This window comes from Carassius carassius, chromosome 34 (assembly GCF_963082965.1).
Source record: "Carassius carassius chromosome 34, fCarCar2.1, whole genome shotgun sequence".
Taxonomy (NCBI): Eukaryota; Metazoa; Chordata; class Actinopteri; order Cypriniformes; family Cyprinidae; genus Carassius; species Carassius carassius.
In genome coordinates, this window is record NC_081788.1 from 24,889,481 (window position 1) to 24,909,134 (window position 19,654).

Sequence of the window (19,654 nt, forward strand, 5' to 3'; positions counted from 1 at the left end):
CTTTAATAAATCACCAGAGAATTACAACAATTAGATGCAATGAAAGGTCGTATTTCAATTTGTATCTATCATATTTTAAAATGTTGCACTCGACATATTTCATTCTGGCATTATAGTTTGGTAAAAAAAAAAAAAAAAAAAGTGAAAGTGCACAAGTTTGTCACAGTAACAATAATAAAAGTAAATAAATGACTCTTTAGAATGAGATCATCTGCTACAATTCAAGGCTTATTCCTCACAACGCATCTTCTTCCAAAAACGAAAAGTAGCTGAGATTAACTTTCTTTGTATACAGATGTGCTGTGACCAAGCCTGGTTTCACATAGATGATTATCTTATAGTGCGCAATGTGCATGGACACATTAAAGGTGAGCTCAGACGGGAAAACTGTACCTCGCGTTGGCTTCATATGGATTATTTTAACAGAGAATATTTGTTTTCGACATGACTTAATTTAATAATAGACACTTCAAGCTTTCTTTAGATATAGTGTAATTCTCAGGTCATTTTCATTCATTTTAGTGACTCGTTTCAGGAAGATATTCACAGAGACTCAATGCAGAAAGCGCACCGTATTTGTTTTACATATTTTACAAAGCAAAAAAAAAAAGTTTTGTAGATATTGGGAGTGTAGGCTATAAAAATAATAGGCTTGTGTATTTTATCAGTCATTATTAAATTAATGAAAGAACTATGAGTTACACTTTATAGTGTATTTTCTAGGTTTGATAATGTAAAGTAAACTTGAAAAAGTAACTTAAAAGTAAATTAGTTAAATTAATTAAATGCAGTAATCAGTAATGTAACCAAATTACAATTTTAATTAAGTAATTAGTAATTTGTAGTGGATTACTTTTTTTGAGTAACTTAACCAAACACTGTTTGAGACAATACAGGGTTGCGAAAATAATGAGCGTTTTATTTTTTATGTGGTGTCTGGACCCCCCAGGACTGACCGGTAAACAGGTGTGAGCAGGTTTTCCTGAGCTTCAGAGCCTGGTCATAAAGTTTGCGGGCACTGCGGTTCGAGTTGGGGATGATCCTCTGTCTCATCGCCTTCACCCCATGTTTGCTGTCCGGGCTGAAGAAGATGACTATTGGGTACCACTGTGTGTAGTTCAGGGTGTCCACAGCTTTAGGGGTGACATCCAGGAGAGCATGCTTGTCCTGCATCAGTGAAAGAATATGTCATTGCTGAACGTAGGTAAAATATGCACAGCTTAAATGGACATTTATGTTATTGACTTTGAGTGAAACAAAAGAATGCAGTAAGTTTTGATTAGTAATTTGTGTGTGTATACTCCGTTACCTGTTCAATGATCTGTCGAATAGTGTTGAGACGAACCACCCCGGAGGATTTTTCTGACCCTGCATCTTTTGGTTCAGTTTCTGGTGTGCCATTGAACACAAACAATGAGTATTATTAAACTACAACTAAGAAAACTTACTCAACATGTACAATGTAACTTTTTATTGTAATGCTAGCTAAAGCACTGGCTTTTGGCTTAAAGCTGGATTTTCAGCATCATTTCTCCAGTCTTCAGTGTCACATGATCCTTCAGAAATAATTCTAGTATGCTGATTTATTATCAATGTTGTAAACTGTTGTCCTGCTTAATATATTTTTTTGGAAACTGGGATACTTTTCTTTCAGGATTCTTTGAAGAATAAAAAGATAAAAAGAAGAGCATTTATTTCTAACAATATACACTACAGTTCAAGTTTGGGATCAGTACATTTTTCTTCTTTTTTTTTTTTAAGAAATTAATTTTTATTTAGTTTTAAGAAGTGATAGCAAAGATTTATTTTGTTAGAAAAGATTTATATTTTGAATAATTGCTCTTTCGCAGTATCGCAGTTTCCAAAAAAATATTCGGCAGCACAACTGTTGCCAGCATTGATAATTCTAATAATAAATCAGCATATTAGAATGATTTCTTAAGGATCATGTGACGCTTTATACTGGAGTAATGGCTGTTGGAAATTCAGCTGTGCAACACAGAAATACATTTTATATTTTCTGTATTTTTGATCAAATGAATGAGCATAAGATAATTCTTCAATAACATTACAAATCTTACGGATCCCAAATATATATATATATATATATATATATATATAAATATATATATATATATTTATAGACACATTAACTATATTTTTAGATTATAAATGATAGAGGTACTACTTAACAGGATTGACCCAAAAAGCGATATAAATAAAATTTTATAAAATAACTTAGCAATAAAAATGTATAATTGTTGTTATTATTATGATTATATATATATATATATATATATATATATATATGAAAAATTATAATTTATTATTATTCCAAACAGAATTTCAAAAGCATCACATCATGTTGCTAATATTAATTAATTACTCTTTAATTAATTAAAGAGTCTAAAACAATCTGTGAGCATCCCTTCAGACATTATTGATGGTATCACAGAGACAGTAGCATGAACTCACTGGCAATAACAAACTCGTCTGGATGCTCTTCAGACAGTTTTTCACCGGCAGCATCAGCGATTGGTCCAAACAGCACAACCGGCCTTCGGAAGCCCGCTATGGGAGAAGACAAAGCTTACGAACAAGGTTTCACAGCAGAGGAAATATGTTTTAGCCTTACTAAAATACTAAATGGTTTATATTAATGGTAATAAACACTTCATGTTAATAGGGTTTAGAAAGGATTAATTGAGAGGAGAGTTTTGACTGACGATTCGAAACAGACATTTTCAAATTCTTGACTGTGGTTTTGGTCACATAAATCATGATGATTTTTTTGTGTAATTTTTCTTGAACAGTGTGTAGAGAGCAATCTTTCTCAGTGATGAGCCCATTTTTCAAAAGTATTAAAAATGCCTCAGCTGTCTGTGTGGGTAAGCAGAGACTTTCATTAGTGCTGTTAGGCCGAGCCACTCAGACATGTAACTAATGTTGTGTGTAAGCTGTGTTAATGATACAGGTACTGTGATAAGTAGATTACAATGTTTGCCATCCAATGCATCAGTTGTTCAAGATGTATTTTCTGGCTGTTTTCCGATTAACAGGGTCCCTACACAGTGTTTAAGGCTCCCTACACACTTGTTATTTATATAATTAGCTAGCATTAATTAGCATTCTGTATCCTACAGGCAAAGTTAATACACTTATGAATGACAAGTCCAGTTATGAATGACAGGGATAAAAGATTTGTAGCTGTTTCTTCATCGTTTAAAATAGATCCTCAAAAATAGTCAGTCAAAAATAGACTAAGCGCCTATTTTTAGCGAAGCAGCACAGAGAGCCGTTTCTGAAACATGATCCGTTGGACGTGTCGAAGCCATAATGGACCACAGAACATCTCCAATACACACACACACACACTGTTGGGTGATTGTAACATACTCTCTTTTTGGTTTGTAGCACCCACCTTCTCTCAGCACCACCCTTTCATAGGCAGGGAAGCGGGTGGAGACGGCCGCAGAACTTTCCTCTCGGCTCTTCCGCATATCTTTCTTCTTGGACGCCCTCTGACCACGTAGCCTCCAGAAGTCTGCCCTGTCACTTCCTGAGCCCTTATGTGTGTTCTGGACGTTTGCCATCTGCTCCGCTCTGATCAGTACAGGACCAGGGGTTATGCAGCAGCAGGGTTATGCAAAGAAAGCGATAAGTCATTATAGAGCAGAGTCCGCTTTCTGCTTATGTCCAGTATAAATACAACTTCATATTCCATTTGATGTTAAAGGCATTTAGCTTGTACATGTCATTTAATCTCATGCAAAGACTTTCCACCCCTCTCCATTCTCACCTGCTCTTGCTGGGAATGATGCCTTTCTCCAGCAGCTTGTTGTCTTTGCCCAAGCGGATGGCCAGCCAGTTTCCCAGCTTGCCGTCGTATAAGGTGTCCACCACCTTGACGATCTCTCCCCGGGAGAAGGCAAGACAGTGAGGCAGCTCCTTCTCATACTCAAAATGAGTCCGGATAAAAAATGAGTCCCCTCGACCGGACACCAAGATGTCTTTATAAACTAGGACACAAAACAGAAGCATAAACTCCTAAACTTAGCATTAACTAGTAGAGCATGATGCAAGCAATGCCAATGTTTTAGGGTCAACTGAAAATGCATTTCAGTTCTTTGTGCAATATATATCTGTAGGATGAGACAGAGACTATGTGAAACAAGACTAAAATTAATAGCACTATCATTTAAAAAATAAATATATATAGAAAAAATAATGCTTTAAACATAAATAAAAAATAATATAAAAAATGTAATAAATATAAAATATAAAAAAATTAAAAGCATCATTACTATAAAAAAATCTAAGTATGATGTAAATAAAAAAATAATTAAAACGCTTAATGAAAAAATAAGTAGACAAAATAAAAATAAATATATTAATTATAATAGAATTTAAAAAGTTCTGTAAAAATAATTAAATGCATAGACAAAAATAAAATACAAAAAATGGATAAACAATTAAATAGTTAAACATAACAGTTAAACAAATAAATAAGTAAATATAACAATACATAAAATGCATCATTATAATTAAATCTTACTATAAATATAAAATAATAAATAACAAATAAATATATACATTATAATAAATAAAAACATATAAATGCATTGGTAAACAAAGTAATTTTTATTAATATTTATATATAATATTTATTCTATGCTGTAAGTGATTTTCAATCTTTCTCCTTCTCCAAACCAATGCTGATAATTCTGTTAATGAATTTTCAATTGATGGCATTTAATTAAATTCTCCAATCCGATTCAATAATTTATCATAATATGATGTAAGATTTCCATGGTTGATGTAATTTTATAATTTGTGAACTTTAATGTTATCTGACTTAGGATTTACGGTGTCAAGGATAAAAGTTTCAGCGGCCAGATTTTCTACAGTGGTGCCGTCACCCTCTTGATTAAAGCTCTGACACCACATCTGTCTCAGCTCACAACAAAAGAGCTTCAACCCCTGACAGCGCCAGACCTCGCTTTCGCATGAGACACCCACACCGAGAGGAGATGGAGTAAGAGGAATAGAGATGAAGCCAGGGAGAGAGAGCGATGAAAGGATGGCATGACAGCAGAAAAAGAGGGATAGAGCAGAGAAAGCCGCGTCAGTGCTGACGTCCTGCTGTCTTGTGATGAGGTTAGGAACTTGTTTTTGGTTGGACTCCAAATCCAAAAGACTTCGAGAGATGTGTTTTTATCAGGATTGACCCAATAAACATCAGCATGGGGTTTTCATGCCAGACATTCAGTTCCTCACATAACAGGCAAGAGAAAACAAAGCTCACAAACATGAAAAACTGGATTTTGGTATGTTTGTGCACATGTTCGCATGACGGCACTTGACACGGCAGTCCCTGGAAGAGCCAAAACTGGTTACAACTGGTTTTGTAGTGATGAGCAACAAGCCGAGGCCTCTGTGTGTATAGGGGGAGGGGAAGAGCGAACAGTTCCGGACACATTCACATTCACACATACAGTGATGTAATATTGGTAACTAGTTCTACTGCTGTTTTTATACTTTTTAATGCCAAAGACCCCCAAGTATGACAATCCTGTTGCAAAAGGACCTCCTTCTTAAAATAATAGTAGCTATACATTTTAAGACCTGTTTATACTGCGTGAGCTATCATGACAACATGTTGTATAAGAATAAAATAATTGGTATTTATATTGTCATTGTACTAAAGCAAAAAAAAAAATCTAAAAAAAGTATTATTATTATTTTTTATTATTATTTCGAAAAATGTGGAAAATATTATTATTAATAATTCAATTCATTGCTGTTATTATTATTATTAAAAAGGTGCTTAAAAAAGATAATAAATAAAATTATATTTAATTATAATAAAAGCAGAAGGTATTACAAACAAATAAAAATATAATATTTTTTAAAAGATACACGGTAATAAATAAATTAATATTTAATTATAATAAAAACAAAAGGTGTTTAAACAAATAAACAATAAATAAACAGAAAAATTAAAAATATAAACTAATAAATATAACAATAAATAAAATACCTAATTACAATAAAATCTAGCTGCACATATAAAATTATAAAGAACAACACATGAACACATTATTATAAAAATCAAAAGGGTCTGTAAAAAATACATAAATATATGAAAAATATATAATAAAAATAAACTATGATATGAAAAAAACTAAAGGTGCTGTAAATAAAGATACAAATATAAAAATAAATGAACTCATATAAAAAAAAAATAATAATAATAATGGTACATAGGCATAGAATTATACAGGTGTGCCAAGTGATAACTACGTACAAAATATTTGTGTGTTTCCTGAGTGAAGCAACCGCAGATTTGTGCGTTTTGTTGTTGGCTCATGTATTCTTGCTCTCACCCTCAGTCTTATTCTGTGCCAAAATGGTCACGACCTCACCCCGTGGGATCTCCAGCAGGAACATCACGGCCTCCTCTCGCACAATGCCCCGAAAGTCAACGTTATTCACCTTTAGGGAGAGACAGAAAACACACAAACACACACAAACACACACAAACACACACAAACACACACAAACACACACACACACACACACACACACACACACACACACACAAACGCACACAAACGCACACACCGTTGAAAAGAAAATGTGGCAAATGCAAATCAAATTCAAAGCATGTTCTCTCCTCCTAAAGGGATCATAACATGGAACACTGCACTAGTATGTTGACGTAATGTTAACTTAAAGCTCCATCCCTACCCAGTCCACCCATTTTGGGTTATTTCTGAATAATTATGAAGCCAAAATAATAAGCATAATAAGGTTATATAATCATAAGAGTTGTCACTTACATACAGAAGATTGAAAGATAAAGTAATAAAAACAGCTTGATTATTATAACGTCAGAAACAAGATAACCCAAAATGATCAGAGCAGTACCTTCATGATCTGATCCCCTACACAAAGACCCTCTTCTTCGGCCGGACTGCCCTCCTGAACTCCAGCTATGAATATTCCCACATCATTTCCTCCAGCCAACCTCAGGCCAACACTCTCTCCTTTCTGAAAGCTCACCATCACTGTGTTAGGCCTTCGAAAGAGAGCGAGAGTTGGGGATTTGCTCAAATCTTAACTGAGAAGGTTTTCCTGTGACATCATTTTAGAAAGGTTTTAAAAAATGTGACAAAAACACACCAATCCTAAAAAAAAATATTATGCAAAAATGTAAACTTTTAAAAATATACCATTGCATAATGTGTGCATATAAATATAGAATCAATTTGGATAATTTATCTGTTTTGATTATTGAATATATAGGAATTATAGCAAAGTCACAATGTTCCCATTAGGCTCAAAATATTATTTTTTATTAGCTTGAGATGGTATTCTGAATAAGATTTTATTTTCATATTTTCAAGTTTTCAAACTAGTTTTAGTTTTTTATTTTTTATGTCTACCTTTCATTTGTTAGTTTAAGTTTTGGTTATTTTAGTACTTAAAAGGATAGTTCATCTTCACTTGCCATTGACTTGCATTGTGTTTCCCCCCCCCCCCCCATAACATGGAAGTCAATGAGGACCAGCAACTGAAGGTGAACTGTCCCTTTAAGTTAAACTAAATGAAAATAAGAACTGTTTGGTTAGTGAATAAGATCTTAGTTCAGTGAATAGGATCATGTGTGAGGAGGGCTGAACCTGTGGGATATTAACAGGATCCACTCACCCGTAAATGGCCTCATCTTCAGGGCTCGGTCTGAGCAGGATCTTGGGTGTCGTCTTTATTGCAGCTGCACATTGAATAATAAAATGGTCTAATATCAGTTTAATTCTGAAACAACTGAAAGCAGACAATTTTTCTTTTAAATCACACCTGCCGATGGCAAGTTAACAAAGAAATACACTGATCAAATTTTTGGGGTCAGTAAGATTTAAAAAAAAGAAAAGAAATTATTTTTTTTCAGCAAGTATGCATTAAATTGATCAAACAGTAAATACATTTATGTGACATTTATTTTATTAACAAAATGTAAAAGTTTTCACAAAAAATATTTAGTAACTCAACTGTTTTCAACATTGATAATAAGAAATGTTTTTTGTGCAGAAAATGATTCCTAAAGGATCATGTGACACAAAATAAATGATCACAGGAATATTTTACATTTTTAAATATATTAAAATAGAAAACTTAAATTTTTAAAATAATTTTTCATTAATCTTTTTTATTATTTTTTTTTATATATATTATAAATAAATTAGTTGTGTTACTATAGGTTTATGTAGTTATTATTTTCTTTAACAATGACAGTTTTAGTGACAAATTTGGGGAACCTACATAAACTTGTTTACCTCATGTTCCACTGAGGTAAAAGTCGTTTTTAACCATTGTTTTTAACCTATGCAACGCTGCAGTTTCTGTCAATCCTCTGCTTCATCAATTAATCAACAGTGCGGGTCTTTATCTACCAGTTTGACTACGGGGTATATAGAGATTCATGTTCTTACATGGTGATGGTTCTTCTTCCTGTGGTTCTACTCTCTCCTGCTTGGCTGGAAGTGGCTTCTCTTGAGTTTTATAAGGAGAGGAAGTTACAGCACTCTTTGCCAATCTGCTTTGCGGATCTTCCCTGAAAATATAACAGTTTAGATTGAACACGATGCATGCATGTTCCACTAACATTTGACAACCAGTTTTTGAATATCTTAAACTATTTTTTAAATATACTGACTGAAAGGTGTGCTTGTGTTGTTTTCTTTAAGTACCACTTAGTTTGATGTTTTGTTATTTAATGCAAAGATATTCATCCAGATCACACACTGGACCTCACTGACTTTCATTGCATGGACAAAACATTAGTTTTTTATCTTTGTGCAGAAAATGTAAATTTTTTCTGTGAACTACTTATCTAAATGTCCAAAGACTTTTTTAGCCATTGTATAATGCATCCCCATTACGTGTTGAACATATCAGGAGCTGATCTCCAAGCGGTCCTCACCTGGCGTTCTCTCGCGCTATTTCATTGGAAGAGTGTGAGGAGAGGTCAGACTGGCGTGACCTTTGGTCATCTTGAGGTGAGTAGGAATGGTACGACTCCATCTCAGAAATATCTGAAAGAAATCAGAGTCTACAATGAGAAGCAATGGACTTTCCTTCAACCTCTAGGACAGAAAAGAGAAGAGGCCCAGAAGAGACAAAAGTAAATGGACCCACAACCACAGAGAACAGACCACCATGTTACTGATGACTTGGTGTTAATTTGCCAAGATCTGCCCCGTTATAACAATCACTTATGTTTATATACTGTATACTGTGGTTCTGACCACAGCATATCCATGCGGTTTGACCAAACACACAACCCAAATCGCGCTGATTTACAATGCCTACGTGACTCAAGTACCCAGAATTTCATAAAGCTGTTGTGGAGAGACTAATAGAGCGTTATACAGAGGCAGAAGGTGTGTCGGACAGGTGTGATTAATCTTTAGGAACAAAACACCCTGAGAGAGGCAGAGAAAAAAGGAATACAGGAAGTGACATCTATAGAAAATGTCTTGGAAAGCAGATTTGTATTCAAAAGCAGCTAGTGCTTGCATACACCTACACTATATTGACAGTTAAAGGAATAGTTCACAAAAAAAATTGGGTCAGCATTATTCACCCTCATGTCATTTCCAAAGCTGACTTTTTCTACTGTGAAACATAAAATTTTAAGAAACTGAAGAAGCCTTTACCAACTAATTTTTTAGCAGTTAAGAGTCAGTAAAACAACTGAGGATGTGATCACTACGATTCAAGAACGAATCATGCTGTCTTACTTCTACATTATTTTTGACCTGTTCTTCTTTAAATAATCACCTCAAAAGAATGACTTACATATGAATCAGACCTTCTCAAGTTCAACTGAGTGAATCAATTGCAGCATTTCTTGAGTTTCATTTCATTTTCAGACCATACTCACCATTTTCCTGCATGAATATTCTACTTAATATTAAAATTTTTGCTACACAAAAGAAAAGTAGTATCACAGGTTTTGTAACAACATGAGGGTGAACTATTCCTTTAACTTCTCATTCTAGAGCTTTACTTTGTCCAGGATTGTTGAAAGTTATTCGATTACAAGTAAAACTAACAAGAAGCAGAGCAAGGAAAATGAAGTATCGCCCTGAAAGAGAAAGCAAGACAGAAGTAGTGACGGCCAGGGAAGAAGAAAAGAGTTACTTTGTGGTCTGCTGGTGATCTAAGTACATGTCCAGTGCATTAACAGAACTCCTCTGCTCTTCTGAGTGCCGAGTGTTCTCCAAATCTACAACACTCTCCATCTATAACAGAGCAAAAGGACACTGCCGCCCACCTGCTTCAGAACTCAGGGGGTTAATGCTCAGAGCTAACAGTGATAAATATGCTCATAGCACTGTCTGGAGATAAAGATACAGTATAATGCACAACTTTTTTTTTTTTTTTTGATAAATGAAAATCTGGGATCACAAATCCAATATATATATATATATGCTACATTATTTATAATTTTTTAAAAATGCATTCAATAAGATATTATATATATATATATATATATATATATATATATATATATATATATATATATATATATATATAATTTTTTTTCTACTTTGTTTTCATGCACAACATTTCCTTGGTTCCTCATTAAATTCAATTTAACTGTACTATTTATATGTACCTTCAAATCTGCAATATGATGAAAACATATGTTTACATGTGTGAGATATATATTCTAACTAAATTATTGACAATGTGGTGCAAAAGAGGCATTAAGTGTCATGTTACTATAAAAGAGAGAGGCTTGACTCCTGCAAAGAAGACAGTCAGCATCACTTCTGAATGTTTGTTTTTATAAATTATCTATAATGATCCCAAAAAAGTTTCATGTTTTCATGTTGCTAAATTAAATTCTTAATTTATTTAGATAAAGCTGCAATTTTATTTTTATTTTTATGGTTTGCTTGAAGGCTTTTCATTTTGATTTTTTACAGGCTGCATGTAAAAGTAGTTTCTGAGGACTATCAGGGAGGAGCAGGGAGCTGGTGTTTTCCAGGCTGTGGGGTAGAGAGGTGTGTTTCCATCTGTTTGGTGGGTGGATGAAATTACAGTCTGCCTCTTAAAAAGGGGAGAACAAACCACAGAGTTGAGACAGCTGTGTGTACATTCCCTGAATACAACCAAATACAGCACAGCCAGGACCTCTGCTTCAGCTACAACCACCATCATTGATTTAGTTCAGAGCACTACTGTGACAACACACACACACCCACACCCACACACAATATAACCGAGAGACTGACAAAGAGTATGATACACACACATACACACAGAAAAGGTAAGGGCTGGGTGATATTATTTGGAAAAAATTATCATCTGATACCTCTATATTTATGTATTTGCTTTAAATGTCACAATTTTTCCCCAGAGGGACTCCATAAAAAAATGACTAAATAAATGAAAAAAAAAAATTATATCTAAAAAGGAGTTTCTAAAAAGGAGTTTCATTAAAATGTGTGTGTGTGTGTGTGTGTATATACATATACATACACACACACACACACACACACACACACACACACACACACACACACACACAAACACAGACTATAAAATTTATAAATATTATATATTAAATAAAACATTAAACTTAAAGAATATATAAATATTAATGTATTGGTATTCATATTTATTACTAAATATGAAGGAAATGTAATTTTTTTTTTTTTAAATCACACCCTCAAAAAAAAGCTAAAAGCATTATTTGAAAAAGCTGTACCAGTATAATAATAGTGATATATATTGTAAATATTCCTTTTATTTCCCAGACTTTGTAGTGACTGATAATAAAAATACCACACAAATGACAACATGAAATCAAAATTTACCTATATATTTTTGTAACATGTCCTTGGTATTATTTTATTTCCTTAAAAGAAACCACATTTTTATTTCTAATAAATGTCTAACTAAATTTAAAAAAAAAAAAAAAACTTCTTCCCCTTCATAGTACTTCATACTTTTGTAAATCAGTGCTGTCTGCTATCTATGAATGCTACCAAAGTCAAGGCTTCTTGAATACAATGAACAATAAAAATTAGGAAATAGCTGAAAGCCGGCAATCACATCATCTAGTCAAAAAGTAGTGCACAATGGCGCGTACGAAGGAAATGAACAGTACGTGCTGCATTTTTATGGCAGGGTGTAAATCTCATCTTGATTCTACTTCTCCAACCGGCTCAAAGCAGCACACACACTGCCTACAGTGACTCATTTTCCAACGTCTTTGAATGTGCCGTACAGTGGAAATGCATTAATCTGTACCACACAGCCCCACTCGACAAGCAGATAATTTTTCTGTACTGAAATGTACTTCCTTCCACCTGCAATTAATACCTCGAAGATGGTAGGTCAGAAAAAGCCATACGATATCCAGCTGTCCCACCCTAACAACAGCTGAAGAGTATGAAATAGCATCTGAGAGACTGTGACACCCTTCCAGACACAGCTTCTCCACCAAGATTAAATAAGTCACCACCACACAGACATAACATTCAGTAGACTTATTTATTGATTAAAGAAGGTATTTAAAAAGGAGGTTAGCATAAAAATATAAGAGCACAGTGTGAAAGTTTTACAGGTTTGTTGAGGCACAGTCATTATTAAAAGTCAAAGGCAACCAGACTTGTTGTGTCTCTGCGGTCCATCAGCTAAAAGTATGACATAACTGTATTATCTGTAAAAAGAGAACACAAAAATAACAGTTCTGTTGTAAGAATGCAGTTAGCTTTTTTCTCATTTAAGCGCATCTTTCTGGCCTTAAAATATTAATTATGTGCAAGTGTAAACAATGGTGTCTATGTATCTGAAAGCAGGGTTAAGATAACTGCTATTAACATGCATACATGTCCATGTATTTTCAAAACAATAACAATAAATTAAACAAATAAATAAATTAGGGTTAATATAGTAAGCTAAAACTGAAACTAAAACCATAATTTTTTTTAATTAAATAAAATAAAATACTAAAAAACTATTTCAGCTACGTTTCTCATTTTAATTTAGTTTAACTTTATGTAACAAAATAACTAAAACTGAAATAAAAAGTAATAAACTATATGAACATACATAAAACACTAGTAAAAATAGAAAAACAATGATTCAACTACAATTAAAATGGAACATTGATTTTATTTAAATCAATTTACATTTATTTTTTACTAACATTGTTTAAAAAAATAAATACAAATATTTGAAAACTAATTTTATATATATATATATATATATATATATATATATATATATATATACATTTTTTTTTTTTTTTACAAACTATTTGAATCCATTTAGATGATGTGAATTATAAGACTTTAACACAGCTGCTATATTGTGTATATAGTGTTACGATTCCTCCCATTCTTTTTTCTATAAATGGTTTGTCTCACTATATTGTCTTTGATGTGGTCCAATAGTGGGCAGATCACCCAAGACGGATGTTAATAGCAGATATAAATGGGGGCTGTAAATCTCAGCTCTTGGCTAAAAAGACAGAGTCTACATCTGACAATACAGTCTTGTAATTTCTAAATGACTATATGCGTTCCTGTTAAATATACTATTAATCTATAACTCTACAGCCAGAGGAAGTTTTATAACCCGTGTCTGAAAGCATTAACGCTGTATCACCTCTATAGATGACCAGACTCATTAAATCCATGACACACATCTGTAATTGTGCCGCTGGATGATAACCCTGCTCTGACACAGACAGTGACAAATTGGGTTTTGTGCTTCAACACTCATTTCAAGTCTATTAATAGTGACATGCATAATTACTGGTAATTTATTACAGCCTAAGCGCCTAGCGAATGTGTACATGATATTGCTAATCTGATTTATCAGGTCCAATTCTTGCTACTTGCTTTTAATTAAAGTGTGGTGTTGAAGAGCAAACAGCCAGAGGGTGAGCACCACGGCTCAGGAAACGCTGTAATGAAGACTAGTCTATTAACAAATGCAGTGTGATAGGAGGAACTTACCATCAGGCTCCGAGTCGCTGTCTGCCAGGGCAGGAATGCGCACCAGGATCTGTCGGTGGTCTCTCTGGACCACCAGTTGCAGCCTGCCCCGTGATTTCTCAATCAGCCTTCCAGCATCACTCAGAGAGAGGTTCTCCGTCACCGTCCCATTGATCTGAAAAATAAAAAAAAGACATATCATTATTGGTTTAAGTCTGATGTTAAGGAGTTTGAGTTGAGATGCTTGAATGGTTGATGGACATTTACATTAACAACTCTGATATTAATTCAATTCAACAAAATAAATCATAATTACTGATAAACTTCCCCTGATACTGTCATTTCAAATAATATTACTAATTAAAATGAAATGTTCCTTAAATGTTAACTTAAATAACAATATCTAAAAAACAGTTCTCAACATTAAAAAAAAAAAATTATATAAAAATATAATATTCAGAATATGTGTGAACAAGTTACACATTTATATTTTTATAATATTTTAATTATTTATATTTTTATTTTATATTATCTTTTTTTTTTTTTTTTTTTTTTTACAAAGTTTAGTTTTCTGTAAATATTATGTAATATTAAATTAAAAAAGTATTGTCAATTAATGTAAATATATTGTATTTTATGAATTGTTTGTATGTAATTCGTCTTTAAATTGTGTGATATCTTTAATGTATCTGCATTACATTAGCCATCAGCCAATATTATGTATATGTATATATTATTTATGCTTATTTTGTCCATTTAAATGTAATATTTATATAGGGGTTTTTTCAGCTTTAGTTAAGCAAACTGATTGTGAATAGTGCTCTAGATATTGTCATCATCCACATGAATCTGCCATTAAATATATGTATTTAAAGAAAGCACGAGTAAATCCAGCTATTTTATGACAATTTCACAGAATTGATGCGTTAATATGGCTGTTGTGTGGAGGGTCTGATAGGCACCTTGAGAATGATGTCGCCCTCTTGGAGATTTCCGTCTCTGGCAGCCAATCCAGTGCTGGTCATCTCTTTGATGAAGATCTGGCTGCCCAGCCGGAGGCCGTACTCTACAGCGAATCAGAACGAAACATTGGTTCTGTGCAGCACCTCTATCATGACCCGAACATGAGCCTAACATGAGCCTAACAGCCATGATGACATTGACCCTTTAAGTACACAGCAATCCCTCCAGCTGTTAGTTTAATGGTCTCAAAATGGATCAAACACCACAAACAATTTAAATGGAAACTGAACATGTGGAGTATTGACCTTATGAGCAGAATCAGAGCTCACTGCTGAACATACAAGAATCACTTACAGAACTGAACATGATGAAACTCTTTCAGTTCCAATTTTGTTCTAAAAACTAAACCCAGTTCTCAAACAACAACCGATTCCAATTTCTCAACCCTAGGCAAGATAATCTGGTAATAAACTGTGCTACCCACTTTGCCCTTCAAGGCTGTGAATTATGAAGGGCTGGTGAGAAAATCAAAAGAGACGGGTCGCTTTATGTTGAGTCACAGGAATATATTTCTTCTGAAATCTGTCAGGGCCTTCAAAAATAAATCAGATTTAAATATCATCAAACTCCACTGAGGACAAACTGTCTTAGGATGGATGTGTGGAGGTCCAGAGGAAACCTTGTGAAAGGACACGAGAGAGTGAAAAAAGAAACCGAGAAAAAGATCATATGGTCCTTTTATATTGTGTATTATTTCCACAGCATCTGACCTGATCTCTAGAGCAGGAAGAAAAGCTCTGCTCTTGTAAAACTGTCATATCAAGCCATATTTTACTCTTTTGAGATAAAAATGATTGATGTAGTATGGAAGTATGCTGTTATGTTTAAAATAACTTCTTTTATTTTAAAACGTTTTTTTTTTCCTGTGATGTCAAAGCTGATGTCAGCATCAATACTCCAGTCTTCAGTGTCACATGATCCTTCAGAAATCATTCTAATATGCTGATCAAGAAATATTTATTATTATTGTTGTTGTTGTTGTTATTATTATTATTATTAAGTTAAAAACAGTTGTGCTGCTTTAAATGTTTGTGATAACTGTGATTTTTTTTCAGGATTCTGTGATAAAAACAAAGTTTAAAAGAACAGCATTTATTTCAAATATTGTATTTTTTTTTACTTTTTAAAAAGTGATTTACTGTCACTTTTGATCAATTGATTTGATTGCTAATTTTTTGTCAGTGTTTGTCATAAATATTGTTCCAACTTTGAGTATTTTCTTTAATAAAGCCCATAAATGATAAACTTGTTATTGGGACTGAGCTATTTACACTTGACTGTCAAGAAATCAAATTTACATGGATAAGGCAATAAGATATACATCCAAATAATAATTCATTTACATGAAACCAAAGAGTCTGGAAAGAGTGGAAAGGGTTTTTGGTGCAAAGAAACCTCGGACCTCAGTGGAAAGAAAACCGTAATAAGAAAAAAGTAATAAAAAAAGGAATGATATGCCCCTTCTAAACAGTTAGAATTTTTTTTTTTTTTTTTTATCAGTCACCTAACTTTAATATCAAAATATGCTATAAGTGACAAGGTCCCACAACTCTCACCTTCATTGGGTCTGTTTTTCACCAGCATCACATTGATGGGTGGCTCCAGGGGCTCATAGTTGTCTTTTCCCCTGGCTCGCTCTCTGCTGGGTGAAGGTGAGCGATCCTGCAGCCGGTCCCTGCTGTGACTCCTGATCATCTTATCATCCGAACGGGTGTCATACTTCTGCGTGTCATAGCCCTTTTCCCTCCCGTAGCTTCCGGCAGGGCTTCCTCCTCCGCCGCGGCCTCTACTGTGCTGCCTGTGATAGCGAGGCTCTGGGCTGGATCCACGCTCCAGTGTCCGGCCCCGGCTACCGTCCCTGCGATAGCCGCTGTCAGAGCTGGGCGATCTCTCCGCGCTCCTGCCTCTGCTCAATTCCCGCCGGGTGTCGTAGTCCTGGCTACGGTAATCCGGCTCCAGGTAGTCTATCCGTCTCTTGTCGAGGCCGCGGTCGTGCTCTCTTTCACGGGGGTAGCCCAGGCCGCCGTTTCCCCGAGGGTAATCAGAGTCCGGGTCACTGTGGACGCTGCGGTTGTCCTCGGGATAATAGCTGGATATGTTGTAATCGCGGCTATCCGCGCTGGGGGATGGTGGAAGCTTGAGAACAGGCACCTTGCGAGGCCTCTTTACAGTCTGTGGGGAGCGATGGATAAAATTAGTCTTCCATTCAGCCCACTGTTATCAAAAGGACCATATCTAAAAGCAAACATTTCTCTTACTGTATGATCATTACTTAATCTTGGATCACTTGCAGTACATACATTTGAAGGCTGAATTAACATGTTTTAAAACAGACAGAAATCACTAAACTACATATACAGCAAGTAGCAGAGCAAAAAAGCAACCAAAAGTGTTAAAAAAAAAAAAACGGCTAAAACAGTTTGGGAGGAAAAATTCATGTTTTTTTATTTTTTTATTAGTAGTAGTAAAAAAATGTGTTATTGAACTTTTAATAGATTTCTTAATATTCATAAAATATAAATTTAAAATAATTTAGCCTGAGATAATACTGTCATTATGTACATGCTGAATATTTAAAATGTATTTGAGTAGAGAATTTATGATTTTACATTATGCATTTGTGATATCTTGCATTACTTTTTTTATCTAATGTTAATTCATAGGTAACATCAATTACATTAATTTAATTTATATATTATTAATATAATATTAATTTAACATTATTTATATAATATCATAGTTTTATATAAGTTTGATTAATTCTGTATGTTTTCCCCCTTTTATTATTTATTCTTTTTTTAATTTCTACCTTTTAGTTTTTCATCTATTATTTATTTCAGCTCAATTTTAATTACAAAAATTATTCATATTAATTTTCTTGAAATTCACATATTTGACATAAATTGATGGTTAAAAATAGGTTTTAAAAAATATGTTCATAAACGTAAAACAATTACCCTGAATAATCCATTCCAGGAGGCACATACTGGCCCTCACATATTAAAAAAGTTAATATCTGACACTGCTAACCAATGCTAGTATCCAAAGTAAGAAATATTCCAGAATGCCTCTCATAAAGGTCAACTTGAAAAATACTTACTATTTTGGCCAATTTCCCACATTTCCGAAGTGACTGCACAGCAAATGAATGAGGCACATTATCCATGGTGACGGTGTTGACCTGCATCACACGGTCATTCTCACTGTCCACAAAGAAAACCAAAACAACTAAATACTGACACATTCATTGTTAAAACACTTAGCACTTGCAATGCATTTCACCTCCATAATGTCTTTTAAATTCTGCATAATAAAAACTTAAACTTTTAGAAATTATGTTTTTAAAGAAAGACTGAGAGAATTGTGAGAAGCTCAGTGGTGGTGATGCTAGTTTACAGCCAACGTTTAGCTTTTGACTTCTGACTATTGGATTTAGGCTTCAGAATTGTGTGGTGTTAAATTGTGAAGACTGCCATAATAAACAAAACTTGAAAGAATCATAAACTTTTGTTGGTCATAGAGCTTATTTTTTTCTACAATTATCCAAAAGCCAATAAAAAAAAAATCTTATCAGGTTTTTGTCAATGAAACCAGGGTGATACAAACTTTGGGGTCGGCCTACAAAAATATGTAAGCACTGCAATTTTCAATTATTTAAATATATAATTGAATAACATGCATTAATAAAGCATGCACTAAAACACCAAGGACATTTATAAGGACCATAAACATGGTTATATTTGATTTCATGTTGTTTTGAAGAGCTCTACATGCAAACTCAATGCTTATCAACCTCCCTATGCTAGTGTAAAATAATGGTTTACCAATATGCTAAACACGTATGCATTAGCATGGTGAGTGTTACATACAAGAGCAGCCCATCGGCCGGTCCTCCTGGCAGCACGTCTGACACAATGATGGACGTCTCTCCGGTCTCCACGTTTGGATTGTCCCGGCCGCCGGACACAGCAATTCCAAAGCCCATCTTAGAGTCCTGCAAAAGAAAGAGAGAGAAATCGCTTTCAGTGCGAAAATAGCGCATTTGCGCAGTAATACATCACAGCTAGCCTGCCCAGAGCTGGAGTGTTTAATATCGCTTCATAGAAACGCACAAATGGCCACTGGTGTTACACAATCACATCCATGTGCTTATAAGATTTATCTTTCATAATCAGTGACTGTGTGCCAACAAAGTGCAGTTTTTCATAAAGCTATTGCATACCAAAGCTAATGGAGACATGGTTCCACCTCAGTGCTTGGCCAAATAACAACCTGGTGTACCTGCCTCAGAGGAAAACTGAACAAATAGAGTCTAATGAGCAGGTATCACAGGCTTGATGCAGTCTGCTCCAAATATATTCAAGAGATAAAACCTGACAGAACCGAGATTTCGGAGTGGTACAGTGTTGGAGGGATTTATCTAGAGATACACTGGTCAACCGATCCTCAATCAAAACCATTTTATGCGGGCATTTTTGGTTGATCTGTGCTCTGAAATTGTGCGGCAATGCACATAAAATGTATTTGAATCACTGGCCAAAATGTAATCTGTGTGGAAATATTACAAAAGCTTATATTGTGTTTCTGAGTAACTGAATATCACAGAAACG

The 19,654-nt window shown here is 34.1% G+C and overlaps 1 protein-coding gene across 1 annotated transcript in view; it reads right to left on the reverse strand.

Annotated features, from left to right (window-relative positions):
• Window positions 1–19,654, reverse strand: part of LOC132114842 (tight junction protein ZO-2-like) — a 63,619-nt gene that overhangs the window by 11,129 nt on the left and 32,836 nt on the right. Inside the window, exons 3-17 of the mRNA XM_059523199.1 lie at window positions 18,914–19,038; window positions 18,145–18,247; window positions 16,601–17,216; window positions 14,984–15,087; window positions 14,043–14,196; window positions 8,984–9,095; window positions 8,493–8,614; window positions 7,714–7,777; window positions 6,931–7,081; window positions 6,387–6,495; window positions 3,800–4,019; window positions 3,422–3,603; window positions 2,476–2,571; window positions 1,310–1,389; window positions 957–1,167 (exon numbers count right to left, since the gene is read on the reverse strand). Of these exons, the coding sequence (XP_059379182.1) occupies window positions 957–1,167; window positions 1,310–1,389; window positions 2,476–2,571; window positions 3,422–3,603; window positions 3,800–4,019; window positions 6,387–6,495; window positions 6,931–7,081; window positions 7,714–7,777; window positions 8,493–8,614; window positions 8,984–9,095; window positions 14,043–14,196; window positions 14,984–15,087; window positions 16,601–17,216; window positions 18,145–18,247; window positions 18,914–19,038 (2,449 nt within the window). The remainder of the gene's footprint in view (window positions 1–956; window positions 1,168–1,309; window positions 1,390–2,475; window positions 2,572–3,421; window positions 3,604–3,799; window positions 4,020–6,386; window positions 6,496–6,930; window positions 7,082–7,713; window positions 7,778–8,492; window positions 8,615–8,983; window positions 9,096–14,042; window positions 14,197–14,983; window positions 15,088–16,600; window positions 17,217–18,144; window positions 18,248–18,913; window positions 19,039–19,654) is intronic.